Source organism: Aspergillus aculeatinus, assembly GCF_003184765.1.
Source record: "Aspergillus aculeatinus CBS 121060 unplaced genomic scaffold BO66scaffold_26, whole genome shotgun sequence".
Taxonomy (NCBI): domain Eukaryota; kingdom Fungi; phylum Ascomycota; class Eurotiomycetes; order Eurotiales; family Aspergillaceae; genus Aspergillus; species Aspergillus aculeatinus.
The window spans coordinates 219535-237604 of NW_020291495.1; the positions used below are offsets into that span (position 1 = coordinate 219535).

Consider the following 18070-nt stretch of genomic DNA (forward strand, 5'->3'; position numbering starts at 1 on the left):
GGGCCTAGCCCAGTAGAATGGCTGGAGGAAGTAGTTTATATGAAGGGACACGAGGGTCGAAGGTGAAAAGGCTAGAAAGTGAAAGAGTAACCCGAGAAGACGTGTGGCTCAGTCCTCCTCTAATGGACAAACTAGGTGAGTGAGGCAAGAATAGAGGCCACTTAGGTCTTTGTTGACTGTTGGTGTTCGGCCTTCGCCAAATGAGTTGTAGAAGGAGTATCTCAAATACGAGGTGGGAAGTCAAGGCAGTGTGAATTGTATGTAAAGTATGCGGCCGGTAGATCGACAACTTTACCTTGATATTCAGCCCTCAAGCATAAGCCAGGTTTGACTTCCAGCTCAATTCCGTCTGATAGGTAAAAGATTGGGACTCTGTCACCCGGTGACAGCAAATAGATCAAAGGTGTGTGATGACGGGTGCGCTTCGTGAATGACGTTAAAGCTAGTGATACTAAGATGAGGTATCATATCCTTCTGTCTGTGCAAGCAGACAAGACAGCAACTGGCCTGTGATACGCTACAGTTCCTCAGCAGTCCCACATCTCTGTAGAGGAAGTTTTCACAACAAGGCATCCAAATACTTAATCTGCAGCCCTGCTTGACATTGCATTCATCTTAAGCATTTGCGTCTGGATCTGATGTAGAAATTGTTGCTCCTGCATTGTAAACGGTAATAAACAAATCATTTCCTGTATTTAACCAACTTCTATTCCCCCTTCCGCGACTGCTTCAATATCTCCACCTCACTCCCACCTCGAATGACCCCGACGCGCATCATCGACAGAAGATTATGCGCCGCATTCGAATGATAATACACACCCCCATTAAACATAGCAGTCGCATCCTTTCCAATGCCAGCATTGATCATCGCCCGTCCCCCGGGATGCTCCTCCACAAACTGGCTCACATCATGCACGACCCCGGCCACCGCCACAAGAGCCCGACTCTTCGCCAACTCCACATACTCCTCCCACTCCAACACAGGCAAGTCCTTGATAGGCGTGCCCCAATCCAACCTCGCGCGCCGCTGATCGACCTTCTTCTGCATCTGCTGCACCCTCCCCTTTTCAATCTCATTCGCGCGGAACACCTTTAAATCATACGCGAGCCCCATCTGCTTCCACAGCCAGATCATCCACTTGGTGGGGTCATACTGATACCACTGGATCGCATTCCGGTAATCGGAGGGAAACTCATGATGGAAGTTGTGGTAGCCCTCACCCAGCGTGGCCAGGGCGGTGATGGCGTGGTCGCGCGGGGAGTTGCGGTCGTCGAAGGGCTGCTCGCCCAGCCAGTGGGCCAGCGAGTTGATGCAGAAGGTGGCCTGCTGCACGAAGAAGATGCGCAGGATGCCCGCGTAGACGAAGCCGCCCCACCAGTCGCCCCAAAGCCCGGCGCCCAGCATCGGCACCCCCATGCCCATCACCGCCACCACGAGGAGGTAGTGCCGGTGCTGCCACACCACCACGGGGTCCTCGTTCAGATCCGAAATGTCCGTCCGTCCGATCCGCTTCGGGTTCTGCTTGAAGATCATCCACCCGAAGTGCGAGTAGAAGAGGCCCTTGTTCACCGAGTACGGGTCTTGGTCGGTGTCGGTGTACCGGTGGTGCGCCCGGTGCAGTCGGGACCACCACCGCGCCGAGCCCTCGACGGCTCCGCCTCCGGCGGCGGCGAGCCAGATGCGGAGCGGGAGCGTCGCGGAGTAGGAGCTGTGGGACCAGAGACGGTGGTATCCTGCGCCGTTTCGGGTGAGGTTAGGATTGGGTTCTGTGGTTGGGTGGTTGGGGGGAGTTGTGGGCTGCGGGCTGAGGCCACGTACCAGCTGTGATGCCTAGACCGGTGAAGAAATAGTAGGCGATGGCCCAGATGGCGGTTTTGAACTGCAGGGGAACCCAAAATGCTTGGATGCAGCCGTAGAGGGGAATTCCGATGATCATGATGACATTGAGCCAGTCGATGTGTTGGTGCCAGTTGCGCAGGGTGACGGGGGTGTCGGCGATGTGCACTTTCTTCGGCCCATCCCCTGTTCGTCCAGAGGACGTGTTTGCGGTTTTGGGAGGCATGGTGGCCTGATTCTGGTGTGTGTGTGCACTACCGAATCAGGAGGGATGCCAGGTTGATTGATTGCGATGTGGGTAAAAGATAGAAATTGATATTGTTCAAGTATGAATGGAGTTCTGATGTAGTCTGTTCTCACCCAGAAGCATCAGAGCAATTAATGGTTTTATCTCTACTACAATGGACAATACTGACACAAGGGCGACCGACTCGCCCCCGGACTGTTGGGCCAGTGACATGATGCGGATGTGGTTCGATGTCGGATCAGACGAAAAGGTACGATCTCATTCGCTGCAGCATTCCCAACAGCTCGAGTCAGCCATGTTCCCGACTCGGTCTCAAGGCAAAGGATTCATGCATCAAGATCGATAGAGCTCAAACATGGTTGACGACGCATACTTGGATCGATGTTGTGCTCTTATGTTGACATGGAGGGATCTGTTGGGGCCAGGGCTGCTTAGTCACCTGGGCTGCTGGCCTCCCAAAAAAATGTTCACTAATCATTTAATCAAAATGCTGGACCCGCAGGGCCTCGGCCATCGGAGGGTGCGGAGAACTCAACATCTTATTTCTGTGTTCAACGTTTCAATTCTTTTCTCATTGCATGTCATTGGTTCTCACTCCCCAAGTCACGTGTCATCCGTCTCGCTTCTCACTACACTGTCATTCTCACTCGCCCTCATTTCGATTTTGTCAACCCAAGCTTAGCCGCAATGCGAGGGAAGATGGCCAACGCATTCTGATGATTGATCTGCGCCATTTCCGCCTCGGTAAAATTGCCATTCGCCTGGATCGCCGCCAGCCCCGGTTTCGCCTGACTGACCGGCACATACGGAACTAACACCACCATCAGCAATCAGCACCCCGTTCACCACCTCCCAATGCATCTCCATAAACACAAAAGTGAAAAAGGGAACAAGACGAAGAATCTCGATCAGGTGAATGACTTACAATCCGTCCCCGTCACAATCTGGCCCACTCCGATAAACGCCTTCAGCGCCTGCAGCTGGATCGCCGAATACGCCGACGCCGTGTCGAAGTGATACCCCTTCAGCTGGGCGACCACGGTCGCCGGGTTCAGCGCCCCCAGCGCCGGCAGACTGGCCACCCCCGCGATGCGACCGGCCAGGTAGGGCATGGCGCCGCCGCCGTGCGGGTAGATCATCGTGACGTTGGGGTAGCGCGCGCGCTGGCCGGTCAGCAGCATGTTCTCCATCGCGCGCACGCTGTCGAACGGGTACTCCGTCAGAGGGCCGCCGTAGCCGAGGGTGGCGTCGGCGCAACCGGGCGTCGCGGGGTGGACGAAGACGGTGGCGCGGCGCTGGTTCAGGGCCGCAAACACCGGGTCGAGGCTCGCGTCGCCCAGGTACAGGCCGTTGTAGTTGGTGTAGAGGCCGATGCCGTCGAAGTGGAGGGTGTCGAGGCAGTACTATCCTCTGGTCGGTGGCTGGTTCTCACGTAGACATTGGATTGGTAGGGGGAGGGGTGGTACCTTGATCTCCTCCAACGCGTCCGCGACATTGGGCAGAGGCAGGAGGCATAGCGCGCCCAGGCGCGTCGGATAGGTCTGGGTGTAGTTGTGCAGTAGGTTGTTGAGCTCACGGGCCAGTCCTTTGGCCTTCTGGGGCTTCGACGCCAGGAAGTACACGCCGGGGGTTGTCACGCTCAGCGTCGAGTAGTTGACCCCGTAGCTGTCCATGTTCTGGAGGTGGCCCGCCAGCGTCCAGTCTGGCACCGGGAAGCCCTCCACGATCAAGCTGCCATTCACGGTGGGGTAGCCTTCTTCGATCAGCGCATCCAGCCAGATTTGCGGGACCGGGTGGGAGTGCACGTCGATCCGGTATTGGGAGTCGAGGCTAGTGTGCGCGTGTACGATCTGCGCCGCCGCGGCTACGAAGACGGCGAGATGGTATATGAATTTGGCCATGGTCGACAGCGCAACGCGATTGCTATTGTGACGCAGTTGGGCGTTTCGCCTGGAGTTCTTCCCGCTGGAGAGAAATGCAGGTGCAAATTTCACCCAGAGGCCTTATATACACGCATGGTTGTGCTTGGCGGAGGAGCTCGGGCAAACAATCAAATGTAAGCGACCGAGATATACGAAGCAGTTAATATTGAAGAAGATGGCGATTCGACGGGGAGATTCAGCCGAATAGTTACAGCATTCTATTCCGCACCGTGGGCTTAGAGATTGCCCTATGATTGGTGCAGTTTGGTCTCGAAGAGCTTAGGGCTCTCTATTCAGTGGGCGCTAAATGCCGCCTTGTTCGGGATGATTAGAATTGTTCTCGATGAAGCTCCATACTTCGCCAGGATTGAAAAGTGATGGAACAGCGGACTCCTCGATGGATTATATTATGCGCCCAGAGCAACATCACCAGCCCTAGCTTTCTTCCATTCAAGCCTTAATTCATTTCAACCGATATAATGATGATTACGCGACGTGACGAGGATCTTAATGCGCGGGTAAGCTATCACATTTGGAGCGGGGTAAGGCGCACTCGGCAACCGACCTCGGACTGAGGACTGAGGACTGGCACCAGGACCAATTCTTTTTCCAATTTTCGCAGGTGCGGACTAACCCGCAGCTTATGCCCATCAGGTCCACATGGTCTAGGAGGCTCGGTTGTGAACCGCATCTATGACGAGAAACTATGAGTATGTTCCCTCAATGGAAACCTACTTGTGGCTAGTGCGGCTATTGCGGAACCTCGGAAACCACTGTCCCTGCGGAGATTCCGTTAACCTACAAAGAGTGTGCCTAGTACGGCAGTCGCTGTTTTGTGAATGTGATGATGCATCAACAGTCGTTGAATCCACGAGGCTCGATGACTGCGAAATTCCCTTCTGGGTGTTTTTGCTGTTTAGATTGTGATGTCTGTCAAGACACTGCCTAGCCCATCCGCTGTGTACCCTCGAAACATGAGTCAGGGCGAAGCGCGTGGCGGCGGCCCGCAATACCCGACAGTATGCACTTCACCCATACAGAAATGGTCGATAAATCGTCATTTCAGGTTGAGAATTTCATCTCAATTGTCATGAACACCTTCGAAACCTTTGACTTGAAACAACTCCCTGCACAGCAAAGACGCCATGAGCAACGCGGACCTCGAAGCAGGCGAACTACACAAAAGCAGGAGCGATGGCCTGCAGTACGACCTGACCGTGGGCAGTGACAATGATGAAACCCTCGAGAAGGACAAGGCTCTAGGTTATTCTATGGGAGCCGGGAAACATTTCCCACCGCCGCTTCCTGATCCAGCTGAGTACGTTGTTGAGTTCGACGGACCTGACGACGCCACGCATCCATTCAACTGGAGCTTTGCCGTGAAGTAAGACCATTCGAGAACAGGGAGAAACTTAGAATCAAAATCTAACACTCCAGGCTAGGCTCTACATCTCCGTCATAGCCTGTGCCGGCACCTTCGTCGCATCCTTCGCCAGCGGGCTGTTCGCCCCAGGAACCGAGCAAGTAGGCAAAGCCTTCGGCGTCAGCACCGAGGTAGCCACCTTGGGAACCACCCTCTACGTCCTGGGCTTCGCAACGGGCCCTCTGATCTGGGGACCTGCTTCGGAATTGATCGGCCGACGGTGGCCCCTGATCCTAGGCCTCGTCGGCGGGGCCATCTTCGACATCGGCTCGGCAGTGGGCAAGGACCTGCAGACGGTCATCATCTGCCGCTTCTTCGCGGGGGTGTTCGGAGCCTGCCCGTTGTCCGTCGTCCCCGGCGTGCTGACGGATATCTACAGCAATGCCCATCGGGGATTCGCCATGACCATCTACGCGCTCACCGTGTTCGTCGGGCCCTTCTGCGCCCCGTTCATCGGCGGGTTCATCACCTCCAGCTCGCTCGGCTGGCGCTGGACACTCTACCTCCCCGCCTTGATGGGCTTTGCATTGGGCATCATCTCCTTTGCCTTCCTGAAAGAAACATACGCCCCGATCCTCCTCGTCGAAAAGGCAGCCGCCATCCGCCGGGCGACCCGCAACTGGGGCATCCACGCCAAACAGGACGAGGTCGAGATCGACCTGACCGCGCTGCTGCAGAAGAATTTCACCCGCCCGCTGCGGATGCTCCTCACCGAGCCTATCATCCTGCTGATCTCGATGTACATGTCGTTCATCTACGGGCTGGTCTACGCCCTGCTTGAGGCCTACCCCTACGTGTTCCAGACGGTCTACCACATGAGTCTCGGCGCCAGCGGCCTGCCCTTCATCGGCCTGATCATCGGCCAGGTCCTCGCCTGCGCCTTTATCCTCTCCCAGCACTCGGGGTATGTCAAGAAACTCATCGCGAACGAGAATCGCCCCGTCCCGGAATGGCGGCTGGGACCCGCGATGATCGGTGCTCCGATCTTCACGGTCGGGATCTTCTGGTACGTATACTCTGTATCGGCCTCACGACTCGCACGAGCACCATACTGATGTGAGGGGGAGAAGGTTCGGCTGGACGGGATTCACACCACGCATCCACTGGATGGCACCCACTGCGGCCGGTGTCTTTGTGGGGTTCGGCGTACTGTGCATCTTCCTCCCGTGCTTCAACTACTTGGTTGATTCGTATCTCCCGTTGTGAGTTAGCTGGAACATTCTTGTTGCTTCTCGGGCAGTGAGCTGACGTGACTAAGGGCGGCATCGACCGTGGCGGCCAACATCATCCTCCGCTCCAGCGTTGCGGCTGGATTTCCGCTGTTCACGAAGCAGATGTTCGAAAATCTGGGGATCCAGTGGGCGGCGACGTTGCTGGGGTGTCTGGCGGCCGTGATGATTCCTATCCCCTTTGCGTTTCGGAGGTGGGGCCCGCGGTTGAGGGGGAAGAGTTCGCTTGCTCCATAGTTTGAATATGCGTTGATAGTATTTGATCTTATAGATATAGGGCTAAAGCCGACCGGGGCTTCGCTCCACATCATGGCTCCAGTCTTCTTCGACTGTCCTAAGCTGCCCTACTTGAATCCTCACACAGAGCTGTACAATACAAGCCAAACAATACATGCACATACCTTGCACAGTACATCCCAATCACCTAAACAAATCCTCAGTATACACACAAAACACCCAGCACGACCTACACCTCCCCTGGCCCTCGAGCCGTCAAAAACCGAAAATCCGCTCCCTCATGCGCCTGGTTGACTTCCCGCTCATACAATCCGCGATACCCGCGCCTGGCCCGCCGCGCATTCCACGTCTCCTCCACCCCTTGTTCCACCACGGCCACGCGCCGCTCCTCCACCCTCCTCTGCAACTCCTCCTCACTCACCTCCAACCGCAGCAGCCTCCTCTCCACATCCAGCGTAATCATATCCCCGGTGCGCACGGCCCCGAACGGCGAATCCGGCACCGCCGCCTCCGGCGCCACATGCAGGACGATGGTGCCCCCGGCGGTGCCGGACATGCGGCCATCCGAGAGGCGCAGCATATCGGTGACGCCGCGGGCGGCCAGCTTGCGCGGGATGGGGATCATGCCGGCCTCGGGCATGCCGGGGTTCCCGATGGGGCCGATGCCCTTGAGCACGAGGACGGAGTCCGGGGTCACGTCGAGGTCCGGGGCGTCGAGGCGGGCGGCGAGGTCGCGCGGGTTCTCGAAGACGACGGCGGGGCCCGTGTGGTGCAGGAGGCGCCGGTCCTTGGAGGCCGAGGCCTTGCACACGGCCCCGTCCGGGGCGATGTTGCCGTGCAGCACCACGAGGGAGGCGTTGGGGTGCAGCGGGTCCGCCAGGGTGCGGATGATGCTGCGGGAGAAGTCGTGGTCGCGGAAGGGGGTGCTGTCGAGGATCTCGCCTAGGGTGGCGCCGGTGATGGTGCGCGCCGAGGTCTTGAGGAGCGGGCGCAGTCGGTGCAGCAGGCAGAGCATGCCCCCTGCGTTGTGGAAGTCGGTCATGTAGTTGTCGCCGCTGGGTTTGAGGTCCACCAGCAGTGGGGTCGTGCGGCCGATGGCGTCCAATGTGTCCAGGGTCAGGGTCCCGCTGATGTCCGGGTGCCGATTGATGATGGCCATCAGGTGCACCATTGCGTTCGTCGAGCCGCCGATCGCCTGGAGGACCACGGCTGCGTTGTGGAAGGATTCTGCGGTGAGCAGGGCTTGCGGGGTGCGCTGGTCGCGGTGCTGCGCGGCGGCGACTGCGTTGGCGCCCGTCTGCTCGGCGATGCGCAGGCGGGCGGCGGAGACGGCGGGCGCCGAGGCCCCCTGGAGTGGGATGAGGCCGAGGGCGGCGGTGATGCAGGCCATCGTGCTGGCGGTGCCCATTACTCCGCAGGTGCCGACCTGTACGGGGGAAGTTAGGGTTGTGCAGTGGGGAAGGAATGGGGATTACGCACTGTTGGCGCCAGTTCCTCGTTGATCGCTCCGATCTCCTCCATGTCGATCGTGCCCGCCCGGTACGAGGCCCAGTTGTTTCGGCAGTCGGTGCAGGCGCCGATTCGCTTGCCCCGGTGACTGCCAGGCATCATGGGGCCGGTGAGAAGGGGTAGGATGGGCTTGTTGGCGGAGATGCCGCCCATGATCTGAGCGGGGACCGTCTTGTCGCAGCCTGGGGGTAGGATGTCAGCATGATCGCACAGGTTCACGGCGGTAAGTGGGAAGGTTCTCTGGCCTGTACAGACCTCCGATCATAATGCAAGCATCCACAGGCTGAGCTCGAATCATCTCCTCGGTGTCCATGCTCATGAGATTCCGCAGGAACATGCTGGTCGGATGGGAGAAACTCTCGTGCAGGCTGATGGTGGGGAAATCGATGGCAATGCCTCCCGCAAGGTGGATGCCTCGCTTGGTCGCCTCCATTAGCTGCGGTACGTTCCCATGGCAGGGGTTGAAGCCCGAGCCGGTGTTGATGATGCCGATGATGGGACGGGAGAGCGCATCCTCCGAGTAACCTAGGGCTTTGATGAAGACTTTGCGCAGGAACAGGGAGAAGTGGGCGTCTCCGTACGAGGTGAGCCCTTGGCGCAGCCCGGTGGTGGAGGCGATGGGTTGCTGGAGCTCATAGTCCTGGTTTGGTGGTTCCGTTGGCTCCATTCTCGCATTTAGTGGGTAATGGGTAAACGAAGCTGATAGTTTGATTCCTGGATGTTGCCAAACGTGCAGCTTTATGAGACAATGCGGGGTCGGCTGGGGATAAACCGAGGCGGAAACTTCTCCGAGCAGCAAAGCGGGAGAGATCCGAGCTCCCCGCTTCGACGCTTCGACGCTTCGACGCTTTTCATTTCCGTCGGCATGGCGCAATGTCATTTACGCCTATCTGGATTGGCTGGAGTTGGAATCGTCCAATGCAGTCTAGAATGCCAGCCTTAGTCATTCTATGGCTACAGTGAGCACAATCATTTGGTCGCACAAAGACGTACAGACAAAGGAGCATGGGAACCCTAACAATGGAAACATACTGTAGCGAATTGGGGCTCAAAGAAACGGGTAAACATCCCGACCCTCTCATATATCACCACGATCCATCTCAGAACGTGGGCCTTTGTATATAAGATGAAGCTCATTGGCGAATTGAAGGACAACAAAGTGAGCAATATGACAAGGCATGCAACAAACTTTCACACCACTACAAACACCAAATTCGCAGGATATACATACAGTATATAAGCCCCCCTCCCAGATCAGTCGTAGTGTCGCTCCTTCCACATAGTCACAATATCTTTTATTTCCGTACGAATCTCACAGCTAGGTCAAAATGGCCACCCTACAGACAGAGTCTGCACAGAAAGAATTTGCCTCCCAATGCCGGGCCACGAATCTGGACTACGGGCTCCCCGACTGGGACTCGGATACCTCGTCTGACTCCGATAATGAAACCGTCTCGAGCGTCAACATAGTGGGACCCGACGAGGTGTCGCTGGCCAAGATTCCCTACTGGTTGGACCAGACCCCGGGTCTCAAGGCGAAAGACAGGAAGCCCGTGCCTCCGCCGCGGGTGTATTTCCCCGTGGATGCGCCGGACAGTCCCGAGCTGCACCGCCGGATGTCCTATCTGCTTGGCACGAACCGCATCAAGGCCACCGTGGCCGGCGAGATGGCCGCCTCCTACGCGGGCGTGCCAATCAACGTCCAGAATTCCGAATGGGCGATCCCCGAGCCGCTCCTCGACCAGGCGGCGGAGATCCTGCGGGCGGACGGCTTCCCGGCCTGCCCGGCCTGCCCGCGCACGGCGGCGTGGAGCGAGATGCTGGGGCAGAGCGACAGCGAGGAGGAGGGGGAGGAGAGCGACAAGGCCTCTTCGGAGGGGAAGCGGCGGTCCCTCCGCCAGAAGAATGTCCGGTGCGCCGTCCTGCGGCGCGACAAGCCAGCGCACCGCGCCTACCCGCGGCCGGCGTTTCACTTCCACACCGATCACCGCTACCCCAAGTCGGCCTGGGATCTGGAGCAGTCGCGCGGGGTCTTTCTGTATCCCATGAAGGCTGTGATCCACCCGGCCCTCCCAGACCCGCCCTGCGGCCCGGCAGCGCACGGGGACGAACCGGCCTTCCTGTGGCCGCTGTCGCAGCGCAGCCCGCGGAGCGCCCCGGGGACCTCGAGCTACCGAACCACCTCGTCCAGCCATCTGCCCGCCGCGGGCGCCGGGCTGCTCGACTTCCGGGGCCGGCAGAACCCCAAGCATTACCCGGTCAACATGCTGACCCCGGCCAAAGCCGTGGAGAACCTCGTGCGGCTCATCATGCGGCACAGGGGCCAGTGGGTGAACCATTATTGGATCCGGCTCTTCACCGCGTACATGCTCTTTGCCTTCGACGTGAACCACCTCGACGAGGACCAGAGTCTCTCGGAGCACGTCAAGTTGGAGATGGAAGGCGTCGGCGATTGGCTGGAGCTGCAGCTCGACGACAACCCGAACATCGACCGGGCATTCCACGCCGTCTGGCGAGCCATCAAGAATGCCCGCGAACCCCCCCTGTTCTATCGATATGGGACTTGCAACCAGCACGCCCACTATCAGATCTGGCATCGGCAGCAGTGCAGAAGGCCATGGTAGTAGAGACGTGTAGGAATGAAGTTCTGTCTTTGTTTCAAAGTTGCTTATAGATTCATGTTGGTGCCAAGTCAATCAGGGAAACCGGTAGAGGGGTTTGCAGAATGCACGAGGTTCCCATGGGGTCGTCTCGGTGGAGGACAGCAGTCTCCGAGGCTGTCCGATGGTTGAGAACAACACCGTCATAATACAGAAAGTAAGACCCCCAAACACCTTTCATAATACCAAGTCTCGCCGGTCGGCCGCCCACTACCCGACTATACCAAAAGTACCAAAAATACACTCCAAGTACCTCCAAGCGCATAGTCAAGAGCGATGCGGGACGTATCCGCGTGTATCGGCCGATACAGAGACCCCCCCTCGGCCTCGGCCCGCTTCCGATCAACGAAGCCGTCTTAAATTTACCCAAATACCCAAAAGATGCAACAGGTTCCAACGCAGCAACTCTCACATCAACCTCAATATCCTGTTTATCTCCAGACTCCCACAAGCATCAACCATGACCCTCGTACACATCGGTCCGTTCCCCCGCAACCACCTTCCCAAACCGCACCCATCCTAACCCATGAGCCTCCGCAGTCCTCTTTAAATTCCGCTCCGACGTGAGCGACGAGCACAAAAAGACCTTCGTCACCGAGCTCAAGAAGCTCAAGAGTCTCCCGTGCGTCAAGGATGGCCGGCTCATCGTCGGGGGACCCAGCGTGACGGACCCGATCGACCGCAGCAAGGGGTTCCAGATCGCGCTGGTGAGCTACCATGAGAATCTGGCGGCGTTGGCGGAGTACCAGGCGAGTCAGGAGCATCACTGGTTTGTCTTCCACTCCCGTGTCAATTCCGTGTGTGTCCAGGCTAATTTACGGGGACAGGGTGACGTCGACGTATATGTTCCCGTACAAAGAGGACCTCGTGCGGTTCGACTTCGAGGTCGATCCGGAGGATGAGTATATGTGTCAGTTTGCGGTATGAATTTGACTACGGGGGATAGTGGGGCGGAGGCACTTTGTATTTGGTAGATTTGTCAATAATAGTGAAGATAGATCCGCATGAAGCATACGTTGTACTCCAATCAAAAGACGACAGACTACATCTGCAACCGCAGCGCACTCTTCCGCCACCCCTGCCTCCTTGCCCGCTTCCCACCGATCGGGTTCGGCCTGTTGGTCGTCGTGTTGTACGTCGCCAGCGGATCCAGCACCTCCCACTGCACGGTCCCATTGCCCTCGCGGTAGGTGCTCTTGACCGACCCGATCGTCCTGTACCCCTCCGTCCCGGCATCCACGGTCCCCGTCGCCACGTCCTTGCCCGAGATGACCCGCTCGAACATCTCCAGCGCCAGCAGAGGTTGGTAGAAGGGGACCTCGTGGCCGCTCTCGTAGACGCGCACGAAGGCGAAACGGCCGGCCTGGCGCACCTGGCCGTGCACCACCGCGTCCGAGGTCGTGATGTTCGTGTAGCCCGCGGCCGCGAAGCCGGGGGCGCCCACCGCGGCGGCGACGGCCTCGCCGCCCAGCCAGTTGCAGTTGTAGTCGGCGTCGCCGGCGTACATGGCGACGGCGACGCCCTGGCGGAGCAGGGCGGCGACGTCGGCGGTGGTGCGCATGCGGCGGCCGTCGTCGCCCGTCGCCGAGAACGCCTCGTACACCGCGTTGTTGCTCTCCGTGAAGTTGACGAACGCCCCGATCGCCGCCTGCACCCGCGCCGTGTTCAGGTAGTCCACGTAGAACTCGTAGGGAAACGGGTCCGGCGTCAGCTCCCGGATGTCGTACTCGTCCCGCCCCAGGTACAGGTCGTAGATGCTCTCCACCTCGTTCGCGCAGAACGAGTCCGCCGTGCTGCAGATCGCGTCCGTGCCGCGCGCCGCGCAGTCGCGCAGCTGGCTTAGGCAGTTGCCCGGTCCGTAGACGTTGTTGTACAGGAGGGCGCTGATCGAGGCGTTGTAGGGCCGGTAGTCGTAGGTGTTGCCGGGGTAGACCTGGTGGTTGGGGGGGGGGGGGGGGTTAGTGAGTCTTTGAACTGTGTATATGACGCAAGGAAGAGAGGCTCACGGTGAAGTTATAGTAGGCCTGGTACTGGATGATCGGGTCGTACCATCCGTTCCCGATCATCACGCTCTCCAGCTGGATCTTCTTGGCCCCGTGCGGGAGATGGGCGTTCTGCTGCTCGATGTACTCGTTGAAGACGGGCCCGTAGTGACCCCCGTAGCTCTCGGTGGTGAAGTGGAAGGATTCGCGCGAGTACTGCGGGAAGGCGCCCATGAAGCCCTGCAGCGCCCGGTAGAAGTTGGGGGCGGCGTTGTCGGTCGAGTTGGCCGTCAGGCTGATGTTGGGGTACGAGTAGGTGCCACACGAGAGGCCGGCCGCATAGTCCGGGCAGCTGGTCGAGGGCAGGCTGATCACGTTGCTGGTCTCGGAGTCGACGTAGCCCGGGACGGGGATGCTGTAGGAGAACCCGGTCTGCACCGGCTGGTCAATGTACAGCATGTTGCTCGCATTCGACCACGAGTACGGGTTGTTGTACACGGAGCCATTCGCGTCGACTCCACAGGGGCCGTTCTCCTGGAAAAGACCGATCATGGACGACGACCCAGGACCTGGAAGTTTTGATATCAGAATTGTATGGCAAGCGATAGTTCACCAGGGTTGGTCTACCTCCATTGATCCACACCGTCAGCGGGGCGTCTTGGGGATCTTGGTTCCGCGCTTCGAAGAACCAGAAGAAGATGTGTTCGTCCTCGGCCACATCGAAGTAGCCAGAGAAACTCTTCACACTGGGATCAGTTTCGCAAATCCCGTTGGGGACCTGCTTGTACCGAACGGGGACATCGAGATAGCCTTTGGTGGAGATCAGGTCCGTCGGAGGGGCAACAAATTGGGCCTGGGTGAGTGGCCAGGCACCCAGCAATGCGACAGACCAGAGAGATCGCATTGTCACGATGCTCTGAACACTGGAAGTACAAGTTATTTAGTATCGTATTCAATGGCAGGGGGCTTGGCTTGGCTTTTATGCTAGCATCACCAGGCGTTATCTCCAGGGTATCGGGGAAGATGAAAGGAGTGGAGCCTGGAGGAGGCTGGAGCAATGCAATGCAGTGGAGTCAACAAATTGCCCCAATTAGCGGTGTAACCTCGGCTCTGGACGCGCAAATCAGAGGCTTGCCTTCCCCCTCTTATCAGCACAATGCGGATCAGATTGCATCACCTCGCTATCAATTAAACTCCTTTGGGGTATTTGTTGATGATTGCTCGATGCTTATATGTAATGCTCCTCCGGAGTCCGTAGGAGATATTTGATGTCTAGTTAACTAGATTATATGTCGTCACTTAAGCATTGCGTGCATTTGGCAGCAGAATAATTTCAGAGAACTTCAAGCCAGCAATGATTATCCGCAACCATCTATTTTACATCGAATCTCACTCACACTCTCCCCGTTGACGAGGTGATGCCTCCATCTACCACCAATTCCTGCCCCGTGATATACCGGGCCTCATCCGAGGCAAGGAAGACCGCCGCATTGGCTACATCCCAGGCATCGCCCATGCGACCCATGGGCACCTGTGCGTCCCGCTTCCGCATGTACTCCTCCTCATCCCCGCCGGGCGCATACCGCTTCGCCAGTTGCTGCGTGTACGGGGTATAGATCAGCCCCGGCACCACCGTGTTCAACCGCACCTTCCTGGCCGCATAGATGACCGCCGTCGCCTTGGTGAACTGCATGATCGCCGCCTTGGTGGCCGAGTACGCGACCTGCGGCTTGCCGATGTACCGCAGCCCCGCAATGCTCGACACATTGACGACCGATCCCCCGGTCGCTTGCTTCTCCATGATCGGCAAGACATGGTGACAGGTCAGATAGATGCTCTTGAGATTCAGCTCCACCTGCGCGTCCCAGACGTCTTCGGCCATGGTGGCCGGACCCCCCGGCTCGGACTTGCCGACGTTGTTGACGAGGATGTCGATACGACCGTGCTTGCGCATGCAGGCGTCGACCAGCGCTTGTACGGAGGCGGAGTCGGTGACGTTGGTCTCCTGGACATCGCACACGCCGCCGGCCTCCTCGATGCGGGACTTGGTGCGTTGCGCGGAGGCGAGCGAGCGGTTTCCGCCGTAGATGAGGGCGCCCTGCTGGGCCAGTTTGGCGGCGATGGCCGCCCCGATGCCCCAGCCTTCCTCGGTGGTTTGGCCCAGGCCGGTGATCAGGACGACTTTGCCGTCTAAGCGGAGCATGATGTGATGTGTGGAGATGAAAGCAATATTTTGATATTTTGGATATACTTTGTAAGAAGAAAAGCCAAGCTCCTACTAACAGCCGGCTCTTATCAGGGCTTATCGTCGGCGGATCGTATCCGCTACCCTCGGATGCTGTCCGGTCCGCATCCGCCACGAGGACCACAAGATTGGAACGGGCTAACGGATTTTCCCCGGCCGTGCTAATCTTCACATCCCCTCGCGGCGAGTCTCCGTTTGATCCATGCATTGGTTGCATAGTGCCTAATGCCAGACTCTTCTCCATATATTGCACCTGATGGACTCCTCCAGACGCGCGCGCAATCGCGCCGCCTGCAGACGCTGCCAGCGTCGCAAGATTCGTTGCGATGGCATCACCCCTACCTGTGGCGCATGCCGGAAATCGGGCGTTGCTTGCGTTAATGATGGAAAGCAGGAAGTGCACCGCTCGTTAGTCGCTGCCGTAATTCGAGAGAGCCTAATTCCCCATACTAATACGATAGCTGTAGGTACATTGCGAACATGGAAAATAGGATCAAGTGGCTGGAGTCGATTGTTCGAGAGAAATGCTCGAATGTCGACCTGAGTAATGGCCCGGAGCGGCACTCAGAGACCCTAGACGAGTCAATCGTGGACGATAGTTTGCAGCAGAACCATGCATCTCCGCAAGCATCGCAGCAAAACCCTCTTGAAGCTAGTCAAGCCACTCTGCCGACGCCCGATCAGTCAATCTCCCAGGCTACAGCTGTCGTGGCGGAGGGGAACGCAGCCACCCTACCCACCCCCGACCAGTCGATCTCACATCATGCCCCCATGCAGGACGAGCCACACCAAGCCCACGAGATCGGTCTGGTGTCTCTCTCCCGTGGGACTGATCCCCGTTACATCGGCCCGTCAAGCGGATACTTCTTCGCCAAGCGCATCTTCTCGAATACAGGGTGGCGCGGCCGGCAGGAATCCTCCTCCAGCGGCAATCTGTCTCACCTCCCCGTCGAGTTGCTGAACCCGCCAGCCACGCTGCCACCCCAGAAAGAGGTCGCTGTCGAGCTCTCGACCACGTACTTTCGAACCGTCCACCTCCTGTACCCATTCCTACACGAGCAGCGTCACATTGAACTGCTGAATGAAGTGTACAGCGCCCCGGAGGAAAACCCAACCAGCACGTTTCAGGTGTATATGGTTTTGGCGATCGCGTCCCTGAACCTCTCCCGTCAATGCAAGCTCCAGCTCCCGGTGGAAGGCTACTATGCGTCAGCGATGAAGTACGTGGACTACGTTTGCCACGATGGGTCGATGGCTGCGCTGCAGTGCTTGTTGCTGCTCATGGTCTACGCCCTGTACAACCCCTCTTGCAACGTCAACATCTGGAATCTGAACTACCAGTGCCTGGCAAGCGTGATAGACTTGGGGCTGCAACGCGACGTTCGCGCCTCTCCGTCCTACCAGATTTCTCTGTTCACCCAGGAGATGCGGACGCGGGTGTTCTGGGTGGCGTACACATTTGACCGCACGGTCTGCACCATGATGGGTCGACCGATCGGACTCAGGGACGAAGCGTGTGAGATCCGGGTACGCCTGAGCCTTCATACTAGAATCTCGTACTTACTATTGATGCTGTACTAACCAACGACAGTTCCCCCTGGATATTCCCGACCGCAACCTCATGAACCGCACTGCCAACCAGCCCGTATCGCTGGACGCGCCATCCCACATGTCCTATTCAATCCACCTCTTCAAACTGGCACAGCTCAACTCCGAAATCAAATACGTCATGCACAGCATCTGCCGCGACGCGCCCGCCTACGCATACCCGCCCGTGAAAGACATCTTCGGCTGGCAGCGGGACATGATGCGATCCCTGCAAGAGTGGCATGCCGCCGTGCCGCAGCACCCCCGGGATCAAGACAACACCGGGATGACCCCGTACTGCCACGCCAAGTACCACGAGACGATGGTGCTCCTGCTGCGCCCCAGCCCGGCGATCCCTGCTCCCGCCCCGGAGATGCTGGATCTGTGCGTCCAGCACGCCTTCATGCTGCTGCAGTGCTTCGGCGATCTGTACGACGCCGGCCGACTGCTGTACAGCCGCCTGGCCGTGCACGCCGTCTTCCTGGGGACGCTCGTCCTGCTGCACGGGATCTGGAAGCTGTCGGAGACGGCGACGCGATTCCGTACGGACGAACTCATCCGCCGGCTCAACTCCGCACAGAGCATCCTGGGCAGCATCGGCGAGCACTGGGCGGAGGCCGCCAGCGCGCGCGACTGCATCGCCCAGCTGTCCAACGTGACAGTGCAGCGGCTGCTCAAGAGCCCGGCGGGCCCCGGGGAGACCGCGTCGTCGCCGGTGCGCCATCGTCTGCGGGATCCTGGCGTCCCGGCGGCCCAGCTGCAGCATGTTGACCAGAGAGGTAGGGCCGTGCAGGGGCAGAGCTCCACTTATTACGAGGACGATCCCACGCTCTCGTGGCAGGCGGGGCTGCCGGGACAGCCTCCTACTGCTGCTCCGTCTCCGCCGTCGGAGTTTTTGAACCTGTTCGATGACCTGCTGCGGTGTGATTTCCAGAGCTGGAGCGGGGTCTCGGATCTGGACGGGTTGATTCGGGAGATATTCAGTAGCTCTCAGCATGAGAGCTGATGGCTTTCATTGATTACACCAACCCGTTAGATGTGACTTGCCTGTTTCCTTAGATAGTACAGGTTACATTTCTTTGATTGGATGGGAAAACCATTCACGCAACCCACGCCCAGGAGAAGCCGCCCGGCTACTTCCGACGGAACAAGCCGCGCGCGACCGAGTCTGGCTCTGGCTCTCGGAAGCGCT

The 18070-nt window shown here is 58.4% G+C and overlaps 9 protein-coding genes across 9 annotated transcripts; 4 read left to right on the forward strand and 5 right to left on the reverse strand.

Annotated features, from left to right (window-relative positions):
* Window positions 1-655: 655 nt before the first annotated feature.
* On the reverse strand, window positions 656-2063 carry BO66DRAFT_429057 (acyl-CoA desaturase; the record flags this gene model as incomplete). Its single annotated transcript, XM_025650434.1, has 2 exons — window positions 656-1767; window positions 1820-2063. The coding sequence occupies 2 exons, from the start codon at window positions 2061-2063 to the stop codon at window positions 707-709; spliced, it is 1305 nt and encodes a 434-aa protein (XP_025503606.1). The 3' UTR covers window positions 656-706.
* Window positions 2064-2676: 613 nt separating this feature from the next.
* Window positions 2677-3985, reverse strand: BO66DRAFT_471723 (amidohydrolase family protein; the record flags this gene model as incomplete). Its single annotated transcript, XM_025652883.1, has 3 exons — window positions 2677-2895; window positions 3010-3487; window positions 3551-3985. The coding sequence occupies 3 exons, from the start codon at window positions 3983-3985 to the stop codon at window positions 2738-2740; spliced, it is 1071 nt and encodes a 356-aa protein (XP_025503607.1). The 3' UTR covers window positions 2677-2737.
* Window positions 3986-5274: 1289 nt separating this feature from the next.
* BO66DRAFT_350462 (MFS transporter) lies at window positions 5275-7024 on the forward strand (the record flags this gene model as incomplete). Its single annotated transcript, XM_025644719.1, has 4 exons — window positions 5275-5385; window positions 5444-6435; window positions 6500-6631; window positions 6688-7024. The coding sequence occupies 4 exons, from the start codon at window positions 5278-5280 to the stop codon at window positions 6893-6895; spliced, it is 1440 nt and encodes a 479-aa protein (XP_025503608.1). The 3' UTR covers window positions 6896-7024.
* ilv3C (putative dihydroxy-acid dehydratase) lies at window positions 7015-9071 on the reverse strand (the record flags this gene model as incomplete). Its single annotated transcript, XM_025648777.1, has 5 exons — window positions 7015-7024; window positions 7060-7082; window positions 7317-8321; window positions 8375-8586; window positions 8660-9071. 5 exons carry the CDS (start codon window positions 9069-9071, stop codon window positions 7015-7017), a joined length of 1662 nt encoding a protein of 553 aa, XP_025503609.1.
* Window positions 9072-9701: 630 nt separating this feature from the next.
* BO66DRAFT_452271 (uncharacterized protein) lies at window positions 9702-11028 on the forward strand (the record flags this gene model as incomplete). The annotated part of the gene is made up of 1 exon (XM_025651925.1): window positions 9702-11028. Exon 1 carries the CDS (start codon window positions 9733-9735, stop codon window positions 11026-11028), a length of 1296 nt encoding a protein of 431 aa, XP_025503610.1. The 5' UTR covers window positions 9702-9732.
* Window positions 11029-11463: 435 nt separating this feature from the next.
* Window positions 11464-12035, forward strand: BO66DRAFT_374946 (Dabb family protein). The gene is made up of 3 exons (XM_025645625.1): window positions 11464-11543; window positions 11605-11833; window positions 11892-12035. Exons 1-3 carry the CDS (start codon window positions 11525-11527, stop codon window positions 11989-11991), a joined length of 348 nt encoding a protein of 115 aa, XP_025503611.1. The 5' UTR covers window positions 11464-11524; the 3' UTR covers window positions 11992-12035.
* Window positions 12036-12106: 71 nt separating this feature from the next.
* Window positions 12107-13950, reverse strand: BO66DRAFT_429060 (serine carboxypeptidase; the record flags this gene model as incomplete). Its single annotated transcript, XM_025650435.1, has 3 exons — window positions 12107-12997; window positions 13071-13615; window positions 13674-13950. The coding sequence occupies 3 exons, from the start codon at window positions 13948-13950 to the stop codon at window positions 12107-12109; spliced, it is 1713 nt and encodes a 570-aa protein (XP_025503612.1).
* Window positions 13951-14372: 422 nt separating this feature from the next.
* Window positions 14373-15267, reverse strand: BO66DRAFT_452285 (SDR family NAD(P)-dependent oxidoreductase). Its single transcript, XM_025651926.1, has one exon. It carries the CDS (start codon window positions 15247-15249, stop codon window positions 14440-14442), a length of 810 nt encoding a protein of 269 aa, XP_025503613.1. The 5' UTR covers window positions 15250-15267; the 3' UTR covers window positions 14373-14439.
* A 225-nt stretch (window positions 15268-15492) lies between these two features.
* Window positions 15493-17884, forward strand: BO66DRAFT_452289 (Zn(II)2Cys6 transcription factor; the record flags this gene model as incomplete). Its single annotated transcript, XM_025651927.1, has 4 exons — window positions 15493-15699; window positions 15759-16818; window positions 16883-17620; window positions 17672-17884. Exons 1-4 carry the CDS (start codon window positions 15548-15550, stop codon window positions 17882-17884), a joined length of 2163 nt encoding a protein of 720 aa, XP_025503614.1. The 5' UTR covers window positions 15493-15547.
* Between the last annotated feature and the right edge of the window lie 186 nt (window positions 17885-18070).